At 32.4% G+C, this 24,028-nt stretch overlaps 1 protein-coding gene across 1 annotated transcript in view; it reads right to left on the reverse strand.

Annotated features, from left to right (window-relative positions):
• Positions 1–440: 440 nt before the first annotated feature.
• Positions 441–24,028, reverse strand: part of LOC105327910 (protocadherin Fat 4) — a 30,744-nt gene continuing 7,156 nt past the window's right edge. The window contains exons 6-20 of the mRNA XM_066073855.1: positions 22,496–22,663; positions 21,750–21,865; positions 20,693–20,873; positions 16,723–16,884; positions 13,033–13,170; positions 12,377–12,499; positions 11,556–11,744; positions 9,102–9,301; positions 8,690–8,814; positions 7,108–7,340; positions 6,596–6,754; positions 5,851–6,067; positions 5,139–5,194; positions 1,276–1,330; positions 441–1,010 (exon numbers count right to left, since the gene is read on the reverse strand). Coding sequence (XP_065929927.1) covers positions 980–1,010; positions 1,276–1,330; positions 5,139–5,194; positions 5,851–6,067; positions 6,596–6,754; positions 7,108–7,340; positions 8,690–8,814; positions 9,102–9,301; positions 11,556–11,744; positions 12,377–12,499; positions 13,033–13,170; positions 16,723–16,884; positions 20,693–20,873; positions 21,750–21,865; positions 22,496–22,663 — 2,153 coding nt within the window. The 3' untranslated portion in view covers positions 441–979. The remainder of the gene's footprint in view (positions 1,011–1,275; positions 1,331–5,138; positions 5,195–5,850; positions 6,068–6,595; positions 6,755–7,107; positions 7,341–8,689; positions 8,815–9,101; positions 9,302–11,555; positions 11,745–12,376; positions 12,500–13,032; positions 13,171–16,722; positions 16,885–20,692; positions 20,874–21,749; positions 21,866–22,495; positions 22,664–24,028) is intronic.

Below are 24,028 nucleotides of genomic sequence, written 5' to 3' on the forward strand. Positions count from 1 at the left end.
TCATGTGTAAGGTTTCACAAAACAAAGTTTACAATTTAAGGAGGCTAAGTAGTTTTGGTCGTATTAAAACTTTATTGATCCTCTAGAGAAGAAGAACTCTGAATAAAATCAGTTTTATTCAAATGTTAAAGGGGCATGGTCACGATTTTGGTCAAATTTTATTTTTCTGTTTTTATTATTTACAATGGTTTAGAAATGCATATCTAATGATCAAATGAAATTTGAGAGTTTGTCTTAACGTTTTACGCAAGATACAGAGCTCACAGATCTGTGTCATGTAAACAAGGCTCGTGCCCTGTTTTTGTTTACATAGAACAAAAACATACCATTTGTTTACATACCAATAGAAACCTTTTTCAAGCTGATTTTTTCATCTTTAACACATTCATTTTAGGTCTAAAATTAAAATTTTCACCTCAACATTTAAAATGTAAACAAAAGCTTTGTCTACATTGCAGAGAATTGTAAGCTCTATAACTCGCTTATAACTCAACAAATGACACTCAAATTTGGGTTAACGTTGCCTATTAAGAATGCCTCAGTGAAGGATTGTAAACATTAAAATCGGAAAAATAATTGTTGACCAAAATCATGACCATGCCCCTTTAAAGGCAAAGTATATAGAATTTTAGATATACATTTTGTTTACTAAATGATTTTTTTAAGCAATTTAATTTAATATTGGTATGATGGGTAATTTGTTGTCCACCCATCCTCCATCAGTCTAAAAGGAAATTCAATGACTACAATCCTTTTTTTAACTATTGAAGATATCATGAAACTACAAAGTACTACTATAGAGAAATAAATATTTTTGCTTTGTTGTTTTGTTTTGGTCCTTTCCCACAGATTTCTTTTACAATAATAATTGAAATACAAAAACTGTTATTTTTTTCGAACACTGGTATACAAGTTAGTACTCGCATTGAGTAAGTCGCCAGATTGGTACAACTTCTTATTCATCAATCGAAAGATGTTGTTACACATGGTTAACTATGTAATGTCCGTACCTGTGACAGAACAAATTCTAGCATATCACAACCAATACATGATAAATGATACAGTTTGCCAATTTGTACTCATTTTCAAGACTTAACTTTCGTCATAGAAAAAAAATAGTTGCTTTCTATTATATAGCTTGAATAACAATTATATCTGATAACTAAATACTAGTAAACGTTGATGGTTGAGCTTCGATACAGCACATTACAAATGTTTTGAAAATATACATATCATTTGATATAGCTTAATTAAAATTATAAAATATATTCTTACTTCTTATCACGCGCGTTTTCCAATCCATACCTCCAATGGTTTTTTGCATGCTTTTCTAATGTAAAATAATCGAAACATTCAATAACTTATTTTTCGAATAAAAAATGTACGACATATTTTTTGTGGCACAAATTCTTACAATTTATTATTTCAGTGCAATTTAGTGCGATAATCTTAATTGATGTTTGATTAAAATTTGTAATATATATTATATGAGATATTTATATTGTGTGATTTTATATTTGCTTAATCCTACGAGTTGAAATGGTATATATATTTGCGAGGCTTGCCGAGCAAATATAACTATTTCAACGAGTTGGATAAAGCAAATATAAAGTTACACAATTATAGATGTTCTATTCATCACATGCAATTTGAGACAGACCCGTATATTATGTTATATGACCCGAATTTATTATTTTAAGGATTAAATGATGATGCAGCGTTGTGTTAATTAAATGCGGTTATTTGCAAATCTTAAACAGTACATCGTATTACTTGCATACAAAACAAACTTTCCACTTTCTCATCAAAACGTAAAAAAACCGAAATCATTAGGAGCATAAACTCTTTTTTAAACAACGGGTTTATGTTACAGAAATGATACTCGTAAGTTTATAATGATCCATAGGATAAAATTATTGCGAGATATTCACCTGAAAGAGAGGTATTTTAAGGCAGAAATTCTATCAATCCTAAAGCCAACCGATAACGAGAAGTTACAAGGGGTGATTACAGTATTCTGACTTTTTGTTGGTCATTATTACAGTACCCGCAACGTTATTTTTTACAAGATAAACGATAGGATAGGATTCACGCACGATAGGATAGCATTAACGCACGATAGAACAGTATACACGCACGAAATGATAGGATTAACGCACGACAGAACAGTATACACGCACGATATGATAGGATTGATACACGATAGGGAAGGATAAACGATGTTCATGATAAACGTATGATGGATTTAAACGATATTTACGAACAAACTGATAATGGCAGAATTTGAGAGAGAACACGTACAAATAAAGATTTACGTGGAATTTCTTTTCAGTAACAATTGCCGAGTTGTTAATCATCGCTGCATCATTGATAGAATGTATGAAAATGAAAAGTTAATATTTTTTTCAACTAAAATTATGAGCTTTAATAATCAATAAATTTTCTGTATTGTTAAAATTGTTTTCATTACCGAACACCCTAGCCGATCGCCGCGAACATTTCAGCCCGAGATTAAATCACTCGGAAAATAGCGGGTTTAATTATATAAATCCAACTTTTGTATAAAGTAAATATAAAATCTATCATAAGTACATTTCTTTCTGTATAAGAAAATGATGCATTAAAAACGAATTATTACAGACAATTTAAATAAATATTTACGCAGATACACATTCCGCGTACGATTTGTTAACATTGTTTTCATTACCACACACCTAGCTGATTGCCGAGGACATTTCAGCCTGAAATCAAATATCACACGGTAAATAACGGGTTCGAAATACAACTCGGGTTTTAATTAAATATAAATCATATCATAAATAGTTTTGTTTCTGTAAAATATGATGCAACAAAATTATATTGCATAAAAGTTAATGTTTACGCAGGTATACACTCTGCGTACGATTTAATATATTCGATATACAGGTAAATATGTTACCTTGTTCCAAAGAACTTCCTTTTTCATTTTCAATGTTAACAGATATGATTTACATATAATATTGGTTAATTTTGATCTAAAATTTTAAAAATTAGTATCCTAACGGAATGTTGGATAGGATTTTACAATTCTTGTTCGATAAATATTCGTATACGGCGCACCGAACGAGTTGCAACTTAGTAATAAATTTACTTGCGTATAAAAAGGCACGAAACGATTAACACGATGGGATAAACGGAAGAATTGTTGAAATTAAACGATAAACCTGATAGGATTCACGCACAATAGGATAGGATTAACGCACGATAGAACAGTATACACGCACGATAGGATAGATATAACGCACGATAGAACAGTATACACGCACGATACGATAGGATTGATACACGATACGATAGGATAGGATTGTAAAAAATAACGTTGCGGGTACTGTATTTGAAAGTTGTCTACTGTGGTTTCATAAATATTCAAGGGTATTAATTTTCGTGAATAAAGTAAAAACCACAGTTTCAAGGATAGGTAAGTTCGTACCCAATTACCCTATCAATACTAAATGTTAATAGAAATTGCACTTCAATAAACGTTTTATTTCAAGGATTAACTTAACTACGAAATACCCGAAAATTATAATTCAACGAATATTGATGAAACCACAGTAACCGAAAATAGGTAATAATACCTATTAGTAACTGATATTTTTATTACGGCCTGACTTACAGTTTTTATTCTATTCACAGTTATAATATGTTTTACGGTGCTACCGTTCTGGCGAGCGCAGCAAGAAATACACATACCTTGCATCGAATTTTTTTAAGAGTATTGCTCTACAATAAGTATTCCAAAGGTACTGATTTTAATGGTTATGCATTATGATACATACAGCGCAACCCCCTACCCCTCTCCCGAGAGAGAGAGAGAGAGAGAGAGAGAGAGAGAGAGAGAGAGAGAGAGAGAGAGAGAGAGAGAGAGTGCAAGGTCCCTGTTTGAAGGTGTGTAATTTCCCACTTTTAAATTTAATGGTTTGACTATATGCAATATCTTCATAAACTGTTTAACTGTTTATTTTTTCTCTTTATTCTTTTTTATTTAGTTCAACACGCCCTATTGTTTATTTCCCTACTCATATACTTACCTGCCTACTGTACATGCATGCACAATTAGCTTAAAAACGGATCGATATCACAATAAAGTATGACTCTTGCTAGTATATATTTATATGATCTCTAAATTAAAAAAATAAATAAAAACAAATCATATGTCAATGAGGCAGGTATCGCAGTCTATACTGAAATAGCTTGTACACCATTACAGATGTTTGATCCACCACTACATTTATCGCGGGAAATATAGCGCTAGAGCACTGTGACGTCATCCATGATGGGGGGGGGGGGTACTTTATATAATTTTGTTTTCCAGCCGTATTCCAGCTCCGGGACACCTTAGCATTGCTGCGTTCTAACGAATATCTTTCTTTTTTTTATGATTAATACTTATTAAAACTGTACACTAACTTTTGATAAGCGACAATTTTATTTCGCGCTTTACTTCCGATAAACTGGTTTGCGGCGACTAATAATCGCGAACCCGGCGAACATTTCTCATACGCGAATACAAGTTAGTTTACAATTAGATCTGACCAGAAGTTGTCATTATAATTACTTTTGTCATTATAATCTAACTGATAGCTGGTAATTTTATAGAACAGATTTTTGTGTATTATCATATAACTGTTATTCATTAGTACGTTCTGACTCGTAGTTTGTAAGTATAGTCCGAGTCATAGTTCGTCATATAAATTTGACGGATAGATGTTAATACAATTTGACTAATCGTTACTTTTATTTTAATGACATTTGAAAAATCATAGTTATGAATAAGCCTAACCGATCTTTGAAAGCATAACCTGACTGATAGCTGTTAAATATAACCGGTATCTTACTAAAAGTACGTCATAATAGCTAACTGATAGTGTGCTAAAAATAGCCTACAGATTATTCAATATTATTATCTGACTGATAGTTTTCACTATAATCTAACTGTTAATTCAAAATCGTAATCTGACTGATTGTTTTCACTATTATCTAACTGATCAATCAATATCGTAATCCGATTTGAAGCTGTCATTGTCAATATTCCATGTACATGTAACTTAAATTTAAATAAATAGGTGTATGAAATCTATACGATAATGGAAGCTCACTTTTGGCTAATTTGACTTTTTCTGTTCTGTCTGTCCTTGGCCATCTGTTCACCTTTCTGTGCATAAATTAAAAAAAAACAGAAATAGAGGACGATCCACCCGGAAAAAATGACAAAGAAAAAATAAAAGCGTCAACAATTCGATATTAGATATGTTTGTGCTTATTATTATAATTATGTACATTTCAATGCAATGTGTATGGTTCTTATCCTCTCAAATTACATTTTATCTGTCTTCAACCTGTATCTCAAATGACTGTGTAATGAGCGGCTAGTGCATTAGGTTACACTCGTCAACGAAAGCAAGATGTTTTTGTATTGCCTTGATGGCCGAGTGGTTAGCGCCCCGGGCGCAATCTGCTATAATAGTGGGTTCCATAAGTCGTGAGTTCAAGCAGCGGACGGGATGGAGGTGAAGTTCAAATAAAGTCAATTTCTATATGCTTTATTGAGGGAATAAGGAATCATTCTTTGAGTATTATGAGGTTATATTTTTTGTCGGGGTGTGATCAAATCCTAAAAAAGCTCGAGAAGTTTAACGTTTCCAAAACTAAAGATTTCTAAAACATTTATTCAGCCCTTATGGGAAACGTAAAACTATGAAATTGTGTTGGTTACAATCGGCCATTTGATAAACAGTCGCAAATACTTGTTATGTACAAGTGACATAGTACAAAATCCTACAAAGATTCTTTATCTAAAAAAATACATACTGGGCGTTAGGCTTGAAGGATCCGTTTTTACAAGGAAAGCTACCAAATCGAACTATCAAGTATGCACAGAAAAGAAGCAGACCGGCCAACATGATACTAGCAACCGTCAACCACGCGATGTTGCGCGAGTCTTCTAAGAAGGTAACATGGCGATCTGTGGTGGAAGTTGGCGCCGCTGTGGTAGATTCCGGGATAATGACAGAGACAGTGGCGGTATCTGCAAGAAAGGGTGACATGAATGTGAAATAGTTTGCAGATGGTTGCATGTGTAAATATATTTTCTCTTTTTTATTGGGGGTGAGGGACTATCTTTGCTTAAGTTTTGTATGAAAGGTTTTCTGGGCAAGAGAATGATTTGCTCTCTTTCTTTTTTTTTTTTCGCAAATTTATATTTTATGCACAAAAGTTGATTTTAACCATTACTCTTCGGGGTGATTACTGTTCGGGGTGAATGAATTTATGATATTTTTTTTTTTTATTCGCAAGATTTTATATTTACATGTAGCGAAAATCCTATTAATATGATATGCACCATAAATACTATTTTTCACAGATTGCTTTTAAATTCATGAAATGAACATGTCATTAAGATGTTAACGTATGGCAATAGAATATTAAAGCTGTTTATGAGTAGTAAATTTTCTAAAAAAAGGTAAAATAAAATTAACAAAAACCATTCACTGATAAACGTTAACGTTTTTAAAAAGATAATAAAAAATGAAACAAAAATAATTTTTTTGACTACCTGTTAATCCGCCTGTATCAGCGGCCGTAGCAGAAACCGTTAAAGTATTCCCGGATGAAAATGTGGTCAGGCCATTTTTGACGTAAAAATCCCCATTACTTTGCACTCCAAAGTATTCATACCCAAGCACCATTTGGTTTATTGTGTATGAAACTGTGCCTAGGAAAAATACAATGCAATAGGCTGTCATATTTGGCTGTGTTTGGTTTGTCTTGAGTTGTGTTTGCTTTTATTTACGTTTTTGTTTGCTTTTTGCAGTTTTTTTGTTTGTTTGCTCGTTTTTTTTTCCCATCCCCCTTTTGTATTAGGGTTAAGGAATTGCTGTGAGTTGTAAGCCACTTGATTTGAAACCTAAATACTAGTTTTATTAATATTTTTCATATATTTACTGTATCACAATGTACATAGTTTTATAACTTTTTCATATATTGATCTTAAAATAAAGAAATTAACAAAATAATAAAAACAATGTATGAATTCAATGTAATAATATTATAAGCTATAAAACAAACCAAAAGCCCCAATATCAGCGTCGGTGGCCGCGATAGAGCCTAGAACTGTTCCAACACTTGTGGCTGGACTTGCATAAAATGTGTAGGCGGAGCTTCCAAAAGTAGGCGTATTATCGTTTACGTCATTTATGGTGACAACCAATGATGCTGTGTCTTTTAAATCTCCGTCACTCACGGTAACAGTACACGTGACAGAACTGGCGGTTCCAGCTACATCCAGGTCGTAGGCATGGCTACAAAACATGCTCCTTTTTATTCGCTGTATTTAATTGTAAAAAAAAAATACTCTATTTTCTTGAACATAAAAGATTTATTTTTAGGTATAAGTAATTATTCATCCATTTTCTTTAAGATTCAAGGGACCCATTTTCATAATTACATATTATATTCCTGATTTGCTTCTCTTTTAATTTTTTGTTATTAAAAATATTTTTTTGGTTTCTAATAATGATATTTTATTTTTTTAAAGTAGTGAAATAGCAAGTGAAAACTATATTAGGAATAAAAAACATTTCTCATCTTGAAAAGCACAACGTCGTTACACATCATTAGTAGCAGATTTACATAATATAATTTGGTAGGCAATTTCTATTTTATCTCAACATTTGAAACGAACGAAAATAGCATTAATCAATGCATTATTATCTAACGTGAATCATGTGACATAATTCAAATAATTGTATAAAAACAAATTGTTTTGAAAATTAGCTTTTTCCTTTTCATTACTTTTTTTATCCTTTTAGCATGAAGACTATAACTGAAAAAGAGGAAAGCTGTCATTTTGACACCAAACCGGTTTTTCTTTTGTGTAAACAGTATACATAATCCATTTGTGAAGCCTAAATTTATAAGCATTACATAACCACATAGAAAAGGTGTATCTATAAAAATTCAAAATCAAAGTAATACAATGTACATGTACATGTATTCATATCTCTGATAAATAACCAACAGATCTGAAAAACAAAAAAATGTCCTATCTTAAAAACTGCAAGAGGAGCTATCTATAAAAGAGGGGTAGCCTTTATGCAATACTATCAGAAAAGCTGTTATTTTTCGCAAAAATAAAATTATCCAAAATGAAAAAAAAAGTAATTCGAAAATCTCTAATATATGTACAAATGATTTGCAAAACATAATTCTATGTCTTCCTTAATTTATCTTTAAAATTGTTTTTGGAGTTATTTGTACATAAGAGGACCTTTTTCGCAGCCCACCATTTTAAGCATTTCAATAATCGAATTTTTTGCTTTGAAAACCTGGTTAACAATTATATAATTTGGATAAAAAAGTATCTTTTCATTTTTGATACATTTTTTTAAATACGTCAATGCTATTTGTTTAATATAAAACGATATAAACCCACAAAGGAAACTTCACTCATTTAATGATTTTTTTTCCGTAAACATTTTATTATTGATTGAAACTTTTTTACGTTTTAGGAATTTTCTCGAGTTCTGGTCATGGTGCCAGCTTGGACAGGAAAAAGTTAAACATATTTAGCCTATCAATTTTCCGGGAAAACGTAGAAAATGATATACGTAGAAATGAAAAATTTCCATAATAGCTAATTAATAAAAACCTGAATGTAATAACTCCGCTATTCGAATCAATAATAAATGTTGGACAATCGATGGCATATGTCAGGGTGGCACCGGAGTCAGGATCTGTGACGTCAAAGGAAGGATTACCAACTGTCGATCCCGACTAAAAATCAGCATGTAAACAATGCATTTAGAAATGTCTCCACCGTGGATTCATGACGTTTGGTAAAGTTATATAATTAAAAGGATAATCTAAATATCTAAAAAGATTTACATGTAACTATTCTCATGCAAGCTTTTGAATGAAATTGCATCAGGTTCTTGTTAAATCCAAAATATATAGTTATGGTAATTGGTTTCAGTTTTACTTGCCATTAAAATTTGCAACATCTATATATTAAAATTACACGTACTTTGGTCAACAACCTTCGTAATCTACAGAGAACCTACCAAACCTTCGTTCCCAGAAATAGCGTAAGAGTCCTTCCCAAACACTGGAGCCTCGTTTTGATTTGTAATGGCTACACTTAGGGTTTGCGTCGCCGTTGCTTGGCCGTCGGTCGCCGTGATTGTTATAACATACGTTGTGGCGGTTGAAACTATGGACTCGTAGTTAATATTCTGTGACGACGAGGTTGACAATAAACCAGCTACGTAATAATGACAGAAAAATCCATGTACGCTATTGTATGTAGGAGTTCTATTTCGAATTTTAAAAGAATAATATATATATTCAAGAAATGAACTCAATATCTACCCAAATAATACGAGTATAACCTGGGTTTGGGCAGTTTACGCTAAATAATCCGCGAAGCAGATAATGAAAAAGCGTAAACAGCTCCAACCCGGGTTATACTCGTATAACTTGGGTAGATATTGAGTTCGTTGCTTATAATTTAATTTTTAGTAATTTACTGCACAAATTGAGTGCGCTTTACTTTTAGAAATGAGATTTATCTGTTCAAAATTCAAACGTACATGTGTAACGTCAAGCAGTTAGTACGTTTTTGACGTTGGTGCATTGTGACGTGTCATGTGACCTACAAACCATGTTATATAATTTATCTATTAAATTTTCCTATTCAATCATATGCAGAGTACAACCAGAATTAAATAAATAGAGTCATATATGATTATTGTAATTCAATTTTTTAAAAGCAAAATTTGTGAAATTCATTTTAAACAAAAACCTTTTTGATATCATACAGATAGCAACAAGACGCATTCTTTCATCGAAAATATTGTTTAAAAGTAATCATAATGAGATTTTTTTTATACGCTCGCATATTTACTACGACAATGATCAAACAAATAATAGGTTTTTGACTTGGTCAGAAAACTAGCCAAAGCAATGAGAGAACACTGTAATTGGTTTTTGGTGATAATTGTACGAACTCTGTACCATTGTGATTTACCATGGAATATAACACCCGCTAATAAAAAAGTAACAAATTTCCCGTGAGTACTGGGCCTCTATACAATTTTTTAAAATGTTGATTTTAGTCGAAACTACGTTCGATGAAGTCGGATTCTCATTTCCCTTAATTTGGTTCTCGTAAAAATGCTATTGAAAGAATACACTGAATATTATGAAATTATCGAGGTTGCGATCAAATTAAATTTTTTATATGACAGAGGGAATAGTGTTGTGAAGGAATGATAATCTACATTAGGTGGGAAATGATTTAGATCTTGGGTACGTATCACAAATAAAGGGGGCTGAGTGTTTTACAAATCACCTATCAAACATCATATCTACCTTACTCTTTAAAATATAAGTTTTATAGCTATAAAATATAGTGTAAATATGAGAGAGAGAGAGAGAGAGAGAGAGAGAGAGAGAGAGAGAGAGAGAGAGAGAGATAATAGCCACATCTACCAAACGCTTTTAGAGTGCAAGTTCGGTTCATGTGTTTCCATCTTTATGAAATATTGAAAGATAACACCTTTTTCATTAGCAGATGACTTAATTTATCTTCAACGGTGTAATCTATTTTCACAGTGCATTTTAATAATTTTCCTCTGAACTATTTCCACTGTTAATATTGATGAAAACTAACTGTGCTGACTTCACGGTCTTCCGAAAAAAAATAAGTGTGTATAAGATATACTTTTACCCAACATTCCATCATTAAGCTATGTACATATTATTTCCTTACTTTAAACAACCCCATGGAGCCATCTAAGTGGTAATCAAATCTAGTTAAAAATGTTAGATATCATTATTCAAGACTTACATTATTTTCTAGTCAGTCGAAATTGGATATCTCGAACACTGATCTATCGAATACAATGGATATATACTCTGAAAAAGCAACGACCATCAAGCCTTTTTAACGTCTATAAGCAAGTAGATAGTTTACTGGATCGATTGCACTCAAACCCTTTGAAGCTACATACTATTAGTTTATTTGATCTTTTTCCTTAACCTATCCCGATGTTTAATTCTATGCTATGGTATGCTATGGTGAATGGAGTTGGAAAAGCTATATGATGAGATTTAGATTTTAATCCTATATTATGAGATATCAATGCTATGCTATGAGATTCCAATGCTATGATATGCTATTGTGTATGTTTTAAAAGATATGCATGAAATGACTTTATGTACTTAATTTCTGTTTAGCCCAGTAGTGATACAGTTCATGAATCTTTATATATGAAGTAATAGGAGGTTGGGCTAACATATGATCCATTAGATTTACTTGAACATTTAGAAACGATTTTTATTCATTGACTCTAATTTAAAAGAAAAGTTCATTAAATACTCAAAATATTTTTGCTTTGAAAATTCAATATATTCCTTTATTTTTTCAGGACGTTTCTTCACTAGAGTATGCATTTAATAAACTCTAAAATGGCTACGAGCATTAAGTCCTTTTGAAAAATTATACATGTACTCACTTGCCGCATTGAAGGAGAAGAGAGTAGAGCCGAGCCCAGGATTGTAAGAGGCGGTATAGGTGTGAGTATCCCCCGCGTTGACATCCGACACTGACACCTGAAATACGGAAGCGGACAGCGCGGAGTTTTCCGGAATAGAAATCGGAGAAGCCAGAGGTAGATTGGTAATTACCGGAGACGTGTTAATGCCTGTGTGATAATCAAAATAGATCTATAGAAGCCCATAGCGAATTGCGAATTCAATCATGAAAAGAAAAATTAACAACATATCAATTATGTGCATTTTCTAGAGTAGTTGCATTCTTTTAAATGTTAGGGTACTGTCCTTTACAAAAATTTAGATTATTAAGAATCAACATTTAGTTAGTTGTCATGTACAAATTTTGATTCTCAATAATCTAAATTTTTGTAAAGGACAGTACAATTAAACATTTTGCAGGGTCTTTGAACGAAAGTATGAGGAGAGAGTTTTTAAAAGATCTTCATATATATATATATATATATATATATATATATATATATATATATATATATATATATATATATATATATATATATATTTATATATCATTATTATAACAAATAATTATTATGAAGTATACTATTTATAGTTGAACATTTTATTATCATAAATATTAAAATTAAAAATATTACATAGGCTTCAATAAATCGTCCAACTTTAGATAGAATATAATGCTTTCTTTTATATTAGCATGATGTAAAAAGTTGATATAGGCTGTAATGAACCGTTCGATGTCAGATATTAGATTAAGCTTACGATTTAATTTAATTGTAGATAGAATATACCGATATTGTTTTACCTAACAGGATAACGGTTAAGGTTCGTGGTCCTACCAATGTCTTGCCATCGGTGACGTAGATGTAAAGATCGTATCCTGCGACCGTGTGCTGCGACAAGTCGGCCGTCGCAAGTATTTCTCCAGCTTAAGAAAAAAAAGCAATTAGATGCTAAGAAACACACATACAATGGTCTATTTATTTGTTATTCTAACATACTATCCGAACTGATTAAGTTTATCAGTAATCTTAGAATCTAAGCCTAACAACCTTTTTACTGAAAAAATGTTCTCTGCATGTTGTCCAACTCTGGCTTTTTGAAAAAAAAATCAATGTATAATTATCTGCTTTCTCATTAATCTTACAGACTTAAAATTGATATCTGATCATTTACCGATCTAATTGTTCAGCACCCTTGCAGACTTATGCCTTACTATTATGATGTTATGTATGATACTGATATTTTTGTTGTTGTTGTTGTCTCACACTGATATGTTTTCAACTGTTTGATTGTTCGTTGTTTGTTTGTTTGTCTGTTTGTTTGTTTGTTTTTTTGTTTTGTTTTGTTTTTTTTTTTGGGGGGGGGGGTTTGATTTTTATTTTTTTGTTTTTTTTGTTTGTTTTTGTTTTGTTTTGTTTTGTTTTGTTTTTTTTTTGGGGGGGGGGGGTTGTCTCTTACAGTTATGAATGGTGAATGGACAGTTAGCAGGAACACACGTCATGTTGTAGTACAGCTGACTTGAGTCGGTGTCGGTTGACTTCACAGTATAGATAGTGGTTCCTGTGGTGGTGCTACTGGCTGTGATACTGGTGGTTGCTGCAAAGCAATTGAAGAATAAAGGGAGATTGGATCGAGGGGGTCATATATGCGCGGTTCTAAACTTCAATTTTATAATCGCGTAGTTATGTAACACCAAATACTGTGGAGTCATTTTTATTCGTGGGGGTCAATGGTCATGTCTAGCCAACAACTTCCTGGTTCGTGGGGACGTAATTTCGTTGGTAGTGCAACCGGCATAATTTTGATAAATTTTAAACAAATTATTGTACTCTAAAATAATTATACGTTCGCGGGGATGTAAATTCGTGGGCAAGAGTAAACCATGAAAGCACATCGGTCCCCTCAAAATAATGGTGATTCCACAGTAGCCAGGCCTCGGGCCAGAAACATGTCATTGTGTACTCAAACTATAAATAGTTTGTAAGTTTTGATTTTTATTTTGAAGGGGTGAATTCAAACATAATTGAAGTAAATTAAATAAAAAAACCCACACGATTACGTCGTTTTTCTACTTTTATCAAAAGTTTTATGATTTTTAATGGATGTTGGGTGGATTTAACCATCATAAAAATCAAATAAACACTATCTGTAATATCGTACATCCGTTGGTATTGTAATGTCATGTTGCAAATTTTGAATTTACCGGGTGGCAGTAAATAAAAAATGTACAACATGGCTGTCATGTTGTACAACATGAAGTAACCATAAATAGTTTTTTTATGAATTGCGCATGCAATATTATTACTGATTTTCTTTTCACTTATTGTCACATCATTTAACAGTAACAACGACTAAGAAGGATATTTTTCATGCTTCCCGTCTTAAAAAAATGGACAAATGTATCTGGGTCAAAGTGATATCATAAATTGTGACGCCCCCCTGATTTTTGTTTATCAACAAAATGAACGACAAACGTGGTACAATAAGTCCTTATCTATACTTTCTATAAACTGTCATGTTCATAAACTGTATGGTACACGAGCAATGTCAATTCCATTGTGAAACTACGTAATATTTACTTATGGGGGAAATGACAAATACCGGATGAGTACAATATAATTATCAACAACAAAACATCAAAACACATGAACAATTTGGTATGCATGCAAAAGTGTAAATTACTTGATACATGAAGGACACCAGCCACGCCTGGAACTTATTTTTATGGAAACTAGGCGGTTAACAAATTTTACATTAGATCCCCCTCAATTTTTTAAAATTGATTTCTTTAACAATAAACTATTATTTATTGGGGAAAAAATTCACAATTACAAGTTTTTTATGGGGGATATGACATTGACCATTTTGATAATAATTGAGAGAATTTTTAAAATACTAACCATTTTCTGCATAGTCATTTATATAGTTACGCTATTAATTAAGGGTTTAAGATGGAGTAGGAAATCGATTAAAGATTTCCTTAACATTACAAGATAAAACTTGTTAATATGTACTTAGTATTGCGTTGATAATATTACACAATTATACTCTTCTGGTATTCGACATTTTCCCCTACATAATCTCTTATGCTGGATAGAAAATTAAACGTCAGTTTAAAAATGAAAGGTGGCTACAGATTTATGAAATTCAAGATATGAATTCTTTTAATAATGCTTCATAACAATATCTTTGTTTCATAGGGTGTAACGGGGCATGTTTAAAACAACAATTTTCTATGAAAAATGAAGGATAAAAGTAACAAATGTCGGAGTGTTGTCCATTTTTGACTAATGAAATATATCTAGAATGCCTACAGTCTCTCCAAAAACGGCTAAATATAGAATGTCAAGATATTGTTTAATTTTCTACATAACCCCTTTAAAACCGTAAAATACGGGAAAGGATTCATCAAATCAATTATGACGTCATAATGGCTCTAGCACCAAAAAGACAGTCTGGAATCATTTACTAGATCTTGACCTTAATATATTAGTATTGTTATTATAAGATGTATATGTATTTTACAAGTTATGGCAAATTATAGAAAATATAGGTATGGGCTTATTGTAGTGCATGCAGGTCGTATCATCAATATATATTTATAAACATAACATTATAAACAAACACAAATCAATGAGGCATTGCACATTACAGTATATGACAATACTTGGACATACGGTAGATACAGAGGCCTATGTCGATTTATTCTAAAAACGGGAATCATGAAAAACCGTTCTCAGTTTTTGTTATCGCTAAATATTTTGATGATAAATAAGTAGAAAATCAATGCCAATATTACACTTGGGCTGATATTAAAAAAAGCTTTGGATATATAAATCACGATAAATGTCTCGAGACTTTTTTCCGATTTCAATTTTATCTTGGCTTGGATATGAAATGTCTTATACTTGTTCTGATTTTTTTCTCATAATTTTACTTAGTCTCGGTGTCATTTTTATCTGCAATATTTAGATTTTAATCAATCGCAATGTGTTTTGCCTTGCCGGCGGAGCTTTATTAACACATTGTCCTGATTTGACATATCTTAAAGTTTATGAAATGGGGTCAATTTCATATATGTCTGCGTTAAACAATGATTTCGAGGTAATCAGAGGTTTATCATTATTTGCAGGGGCGTTGGTTTTTTAAACCAAAGAAGGAAATATAGAATAAATACAACTAGTATACCAAATTCTTTGTGTTGATCCTTCGATAAAAAGTATAGGATAAAAAAGACTCTCTTCTAAATGCATTTATTTAGAAGGCTCTATGGTGATGTCAATTTTTAGACCATAGTGATCTGCTTTAGACGAAGAACTCAATATAATATATTATTATAATAAATATAAAATAATTAGTCAATTTAAATCTAGAATGATTAGATTCAATGCTGTTTTTTTACTCATTTATAAAAGTGTAAGGCCACACACAGCATCGCAAATATTTTAAGGCAGACCTGAGGGGTGTTTATTGACAATTCAACCTCGTTTCATGAAATTAAAAGGTACGCAACACGATATATTGTTTTCCCTTTTTAATCTCCCATTTTTTGTTTATTTTTTTTTCTGGGGATGGTTTTGTTTGTTTTCTTGTTTTCTTTTTTTTATTGTTTCTTTGTTTGCTTTTTTTTTGTTTGTTTCGTTTTTAGCTCACCCGAGGTATTCTATAGGTTCATATAGGAAATGTATTTCCAAATATAAATATAAACAGTTGGTAAGGATCTTTGTGAGAACTGCAATGCTCGACATGTGATATGACTTTTAGATCCTCCTGTTAAGAAAGGGACTTAATTATAAACATAAGAATATCCGGGGGAGGATGAAATGGACTTTTATTCATACAGGATCTACATGTATTTTACCACATTGTCCCGATATTTTGTATTATGACTCCATTAAGCTGATTTTATCATGCCTATTGTTACTCAGATGAGCGATGTTGCCCACTGGCCTCTTGTTTTGTCTTGCTATGGGATTTTTTAATAATCTTTCAAGGGAATGAGCGTGATTTTTAGGTCTTATCAAAATTCCAAAATGTTATCAATCATGCATGCATCGGTGGTTGATACTATAGAATAGGTACACTTGATGCTCAACGTTTAATCGTTTGCAGCTATTGGCGTCAAGCTCGGTGGGTGGAGCCCGTTACCTTGGAGATTGTCGAACGTGGGCGGGTTGTTCCTCGTGACGTAGACAATGAATGACCCCTGCGCTGTGTCCTTCGTATCAGTGCATGAAATGGTCAGTGTATACTGCCGCGCGGTGTCGTAAGATAAGCTAGGCTGGGCCTTGATGTAAATTCCATATACACCTGTGAAATGCCATAGAAAAAAAACAAAAACAAATTAAACATGCACATTAATATCTCTTTGTTATAAGTTATTTCTATTGGTTTAGATTTAAAAAGTCAACACTTGTAAAAAAAAAAAAAAAAAAAGTTAATTCTGGCACATAGACCCCTGCGATGACGTCAAAACAGCTCGGACTAAGAAATGTATCAACTTAATTTATACTCGTATACATCTTGTAGCTATTTGTTTCATTCAGTTGTATTCAATTTGACATATATGGTAATTTACAAACAAAGTTCTTTTCAATTAGCAATGCCAGTCCCGCCTTTTTTTTTCCTCCATGAGATTTTTGGGAGCTAGAATATTCAAATTAAAATTGACTTTATACAATAACTAAGTAGTTTTTATCTTAAAGAGGGTTCGATGGTCGTTTCATTTTCAGACTATTTGAATATTCTTAGGAAAAAGAATTATCTATAACGATATTAAAAAACAAACATTCCAATTTAAAACCTTAAATACCAGAATTTTCTTTACTAGATAATATTATGAGCGGCGGCGAAAAAAGACGTTAAAGCATCGCTTTTGATTCTGCCAAAGAAATTGTTGATTTAAATTCTGTTTCGTATTTGAGGATGTTTTTAAAAATAAGTTGTGCGTTTAGCACTAATGCCTTTTAACCATTTTCGCCACCCATAGACATGTTATGATAAAGATATTATTTTTAAAAAAATTAAGATCTAAATGAAGTTTAAAGACCATCTCTCTCTCTCTCTCTCTCTCTCTCTCTCTCTCTCTCTCTCTCTCTCTTCTCAAACCCAAGACTTAAAAGACTGGCAACAAACACGGTAAATGTAAACTGAGTATAGAGGATATTTAGTTTAAAACCAAATTAAGATATCAACTGTCTGCCTGGTGACACTTGGTGCCCATATTACTGTCTGACTGGTGACACTTGGTGCCCATATTAAAAAGAAAATTATCAACACTCAAATGAACTCCCAATTTTTAAAAGACTTACATTCCAGTAATATCATAAACTCTCTTATAGCTTGAAACTATTGCACTTGATAAAAAATCGTGAAAATTTTAAAAGACAAATAAACAGACAGCTGATACATTTTTCACAGCAACTGAATCCGTTAATGCTTTAATATATTAGTAATGACAATGACTTAATATGGCAGGATGAAATGGCGTAATGTTTTCACAAAGATTCACGTTGTTTTAATTTCCTTGTCTTTGATATTCAAACTTATGACGTCCGTCAAAATTATGCAATAAAAGTAACTGCTTACTTGAACAAAAAAATATATATATCTTTTTCCTCGAGATTACAGCATTTCATTAACTGATCCCGCCGCGCTTCTCTCCCCAAAAAGTAAACCGACACTATACATGTGCTATATAATTCCATTGTAAATTAATACGTGTAATAATAATATAATGGTATACATCTAAAGTTTATAGATCTTTTAATGAAAGATGTTGGTTGGTAATTTGAATCAGTTAATAACGAATCATTCTTTGAGTATTATGAGCTGATAATTTTGGTGGGGGCATAATCAAATCCAATAAAGCTCGAATCACGCCCGACCAAATTATAACCTCATACTTCCTTATTACTTATATTTATATAATTTTAAGCCATTGTACAAATAAATATTTAAATATAAGTAAGCAAACCCCGCACCCCAGACTATTTTCGTATAGATTCGGTGCCTATTAAGTCTACATGTATCTTTTCTATTTCAGTTTACTTCTGTCTAGAATTCTGAAAAAAAAATGTCGATGAATATAAAGAAGCAAAAGATTGTACAAATCAAAAGGAAACGCAAAACTGACTACACCCTTTGAAGGCGTCTTTCATTGTGATTAGAAGAAATACAGTACTAAAAAAAATAATCTTAAAAAAATAGTCTTAATGGAGCCAAAATAGAGCAGCCATAAATCCAACACTGACAGCGAAAACTTAAAAAGATCTTTTGATCTGGGTCTCATTTTCCCACAATAAGATCTTTTTGTGAATATGAGACTTGTTTCAAAGTAAGTTTGTCAAGGTTGTATGGCCCTTTGGCTAGATATTAATGATCGAAACATATTTCGTCGTCTCAAATTATCTTTAACTACACTTGACTAATTGCCGTAAAGATGACTGGATGGCCTTTGTCTTTCATAGACCATATTGATCTCCTGTAGAAAAATAGTTCTATATAGAACAAGTATTCCTTTTAAAGGAATGATCGGCAATGATAATACATATATATTGATAGCAAGAAGCAATCAAAATGATCAGTTTGATGTAAAATATTTTAAAAAGTACTGTATTTTAAAAAAAATATAGAATATTTTGAATCTGTACACCATAATTTCATCATTATAAACCGTCAACAAATTTAATTTTGAAATAAACTTGGGGAAAGCCGTTCGTAAACTCCTTGTCTAGTTTATATTTTTAACGTAATTATTAAATTTTAATGTATCTACTTCTTCAGAATACTGAGTAGGGCTCTAAAAGAGCATTAACACGTATACAAAGAAAGAGTTGTATTAAAATAATTTAATGCGACTGAAAAACATTGAATGCCATCATAACTTGCTATTGAGGTTGCATTATAACGTAATCTTGTTTATAAATCAAGCCGTCTTCCTAGCTACTATTATGCAACATCAATAGATCGTATCATCGAGGTCAGTTCATGGAGCATCTTCTTATGATTGAGGTCAGTTCATCGAGGTCAACTGCATTGCTGAATGAACCTTTCGATCGAAATTCTTACGCGTGGGACAAAATGTGCATTCTGAAATTAACAGGTCGAACTGTGTTTTATGTATGTTTGCATCTCTTAAGGTAAATGAATTGAAATAAAACTAAGTAAAATGTTATATAAATACTATACCAAACTTCAAGTATTTATAAGAACTACTTATGCAAGCGGAATGTGTGCGCACGTGGAAGCATTTGCCGGATGCCTCATATGAACACAATAGTGATCGGCCGAAGCTGATCACAAAAATAGGAAAATATCCACACTTTTAACAGCGACAATTTTGATCTCCTAAAGATGAAGAGTTCGTTAGAGAATATAGGAAAATATCAACACTTTTATTAGGCTATAGATTATATCAAAATGTTTCCTTAAATCATATCCAAACATTTTAGGTCCATCTAAATGCTATTTTGTTGACCATCCAGTTCCTCAGCAACAGTTGGTTGATTTTTTTTTTACTGTTAACAATCCTTTATTCGCAACGACTTCATTGCGACCAATCAATGTTTTATAGGTTCGCAGGCATTATAATTTTAGCGTTTAAGCATTGAACCTTATGTTAGAAGTCTTTATAAATTACAACAGAGACACCGAATATTTTAAAAGGACATTAAGAACGTCGGGACGAATATCTACATGTATAAAAACTCTTCATGAATTTTTCCTGCATACAAAAAAACTTAGTCGGTTTTCAGCAGTAGCATTATATAAATAGTGCCTGTTTGGTAGGGGTAACAGTTGAAAGCGTCGGTTGACAATGGTTTCCTCGGGGTGTCAATTTCAACTGTTATCCTCCCAAACAGGCACTATTTAATTTATTATACTGAATGTCTTCATTTTAGAGTTTTTTTGATTGATTTTATATAGAAGTGAGGTGAATTTCACGGCGAACCGTATGCGCATAATTAACGCGCATGTAACAATTCGTTGTGTTACCCGTTGCTAAGTGTGTTGCTAACGCTGAGGGTAATAGAACGGATTATCAACTTCGTCTAAACCAATCAGATTTCAGTATTTAACATGAAAGTATACTAATATAAAATAACGACGTAATTACTTGTACTTCCGGCGTTTATTCGGGAGAAGAAATTCGTTGTGGAGGGGGTCGTATTAGCGATTGTACAGCTGACAGTGTCTGCGAGGGAGGCATCCGTAACATCCAGAGTGTAGAGAAGCTGTTCTGTCATGTGATCCTCCGTAATATCCGCTGTTGCTGGTAGATTATTCATGACAGGGACCTAAAATTTCAGATTTTATTTTATTTTTCTTTTTTCCCTTTTTTGATGAAAAAATGTCAAATGGATGTCTTTGAATAAGATTAGCTAATGGTATGGCTATTCAAATGGGACAACAATATTCGATTTTCGCACAAATGATGTATTTAATATGATTGTTGTCTTTGCAGCAAATGTTTACCAATTGCATAAAATTGAAAAAAGCGTATCAATGTGAAAAAAATTAAAAAATTAAAATAATCTATTCTCTATAAGTACATGTATATTAGATATATGGATTATTCAAAACGCATTAAGGTTGTATGGGTCATCTGTCGATATTAATGTGGATTAAAGTACATTAAAATTAGAATACTTCCATCGATTTAGAATTTTCAAATTTTACACTATTTAACCAAAAAAATAGCTATTAATTAAAATTGAAAATTTTGGGAAAAGTGAGAAATGTAAACCCCCTAGCGGGATTGCAACTCCTGACTTACACATCCGTAGTTAACCCTCTAACTTACTGCGCTACGCTGTTAGGTGACAATACTGAGAAAGAAACTACTTATATGATTACACCTCATTTCATTGTTCATTTTATAAACTATACGTCACAACATAGAGGTGTCTTATACCACCTTTAACACTGTAGTTTTTTGGTCAAGTCATATTGATGCCTGTATATACTGCATTTTTAATACAGCAAAATACATGTAATTTTATCAAGATTCAGCAGCTGATACTTTCATTTATTCATTTTAAGAATTTAAGCATTCGGTAAGAAATTTATTTTAATAGCTATTTTCTTTCATTTATTTTGAGAATCCAAGCACCCAGTCAGATTTCGCATTACAAACTGAACTGAAGCATCCAATCAGAAAGCGCGTTACATACTGAATTGGTTACGGTTATCCTGAGGGTACCGGTGTCTGTTTTACCACAATCATCGGTGACAGTGAAAGACAGATCATTGTTTCCGTACGGAAGTGCTCCTGTATTTCGAACCTCTCCTACAATAAATATCTCAAACAATCAATAATTCCACTTTAGAATGGTTTCAAGTTACCTTTTTAAGGAGTCTTCTCATGTTCCTAACATTCAGAACTGCATGAAATATTTACACAGTCAAGAGACCACATTACAAAGTAGTGGTATCAAATTTGACCTTTTTTCGCAGTAAGATCAGGTCAAGGTTATCATTCTTTCCATTTAGAAAATATCAAGTTGTGCAATTGTTAGAAAGAATACAAAAATATTATCGTTTGATTTTTTTCCTCTTGATATGATAATGTACACTTATTGGGATACTGTAAACTGGAAATTTTCGCCCCGTGTCATTTTCGCCCTTCTACAATTGGAAACAGTTTTGCCAGACTACTAGTACATTGTACTTTTTCAACTCTATACTCTCAAATATAATTGTGTGACCGCTTGTTTCGCAGCTTTTGATAACTCCTACAAACTATAAAGACAGCTAATTATTGCAAAACATCGTCCCTCTTCTCCAGATCTTTATGAGTTTTCTTTTTTTTTTTGTAGTGGGAAGAAGGAATAAAACTATTTTATTAGAATATAACTTTTAGTTGCTATATTTGTTGATAAGCTTGGTTCAGTTGGAAAAGTAAGTAGCAAAACTTTACCGGAAACCGCATCAAAGGAAAACGATGAGGTAGTCGTTGTCATAGAAACGGTAAGGGTGTCCAGTGGATCGTTATCGGAAGAGGTCACGGTATACATCAGAGTATTTGCGGCCGTGCTATCCGGAAAAGTTACGGTCTGGTCCAAATTAGGTAAAGTCGGTGTATTACCTAAGAAAATAAACATAATAAACAAAACAATAAACAAATTAACTTTAATTTTTTATTATATATTTATCGGTCCCAGCAATCAAAATAATGATGAAAATTCACCACACTGTATAATAAGTCCCGCTCTAGGAAATTTGATATTTTATGTAAATTTTGCTTTTTAAATTACCTAGTTCCCCTTTCTGTCTCTAAGAAGAAAATTCAAAAGTTTGCATTTGGTTGTCAGTGCACAGTAAACAAGAGGCCCGCAGGCCTTGACGGTCACCTAGCTGAGTACTATAGCCCCTAGTTTGACATTTCAGAGTCTTATATTTGCATTTTAAGCTTCATATTGAAGTATAAACCATAATCTGAGACACCTGCCTGTTACCCCATTTTTATTATTTGATGTTTGAAAACAAATAATTCAATACTGTTGAGTGACAATTTGCCGTGTTATTTCAAAATGAAGTTAAAATTGTTATGGATGACAAACAGCAATTTCCCTGAGTAAAAATAGATGTTCAAACAAAGTCATACATGTATTTATCACCCCCTCGCCGATACACGATAAAAAGTCTCCATTTCTGTCCCATGCCCTGGGCAGTGAATTGCACAATTTAACATCAGGACATTATGAACATAGTAACTATGCATGAGTTTCTCTCCCATGAGACAACCACATTTTTACTATGTAGCCATTTTGACCCAAATAGGGCTTGAACCCCTTATCCAGAGACCATAGATTTTACAACTTAGTTAGAGGGCTTCATGGACATCCTCACCATGCATTTAATTTTTTCTCAAATATTAATAAGAGTAGAGAGGGAGATTTTTTAAGATTTTGATATGTTTTTACTATATTGCCATATATAAAAGCCCCGCTCTAGGGCCTGAACCCTTGTAACAGGGACGATAAATTTCAGGTAGACATAAGAATCATGCATTAAGTTTTTCAAATAAATGTACGGGAGTAGAGAAGATATTTTAGGAGTTAATACATTTACATTATATTGCTAAATTGGCCCTGTCCTAGAGTCTGAACCTTTGTCCTGAGAGCCTTGAAACTCACAATTTATGTAGAGGGATTCATGGATATTACATTCAACCATACAGTCAGTTTTTCCCCACATGTGTGGCTAGGACCTTTTGTATATTTGGCCTTGCCTGTAAGGCCCCGGTGCTGGTAGGGCCATGAATTTATATTTCTGTTACCATAGAAATGCTTCACACCCAAATTGGTAATCATTGGCCTTGTTGTTTTCAAGAAGTTTAAACTGTAAAATTGTTAACGCGCGACGACGGATAAAGACCTATTGCAATAGTAACCTGAGTCACTCAAACAAACAAGCGCAATACATGTAATTTTGTTTGTGCAAATAACTA

Source organism: Magallana gigas, chromosome 10 (assembly GCF_963853765.1).
Source record: "Magallana gigas chromosome 10, xbMagGiga1.1, whole genome shotgun sequence".
Classification (NCBI taxonomy): domain Eukaryota; kingdom Metazoa; phylum Mollusca; class Bivalvia; order Ostreida; family Ostreidae; genus Magallana; species Magallana gigas.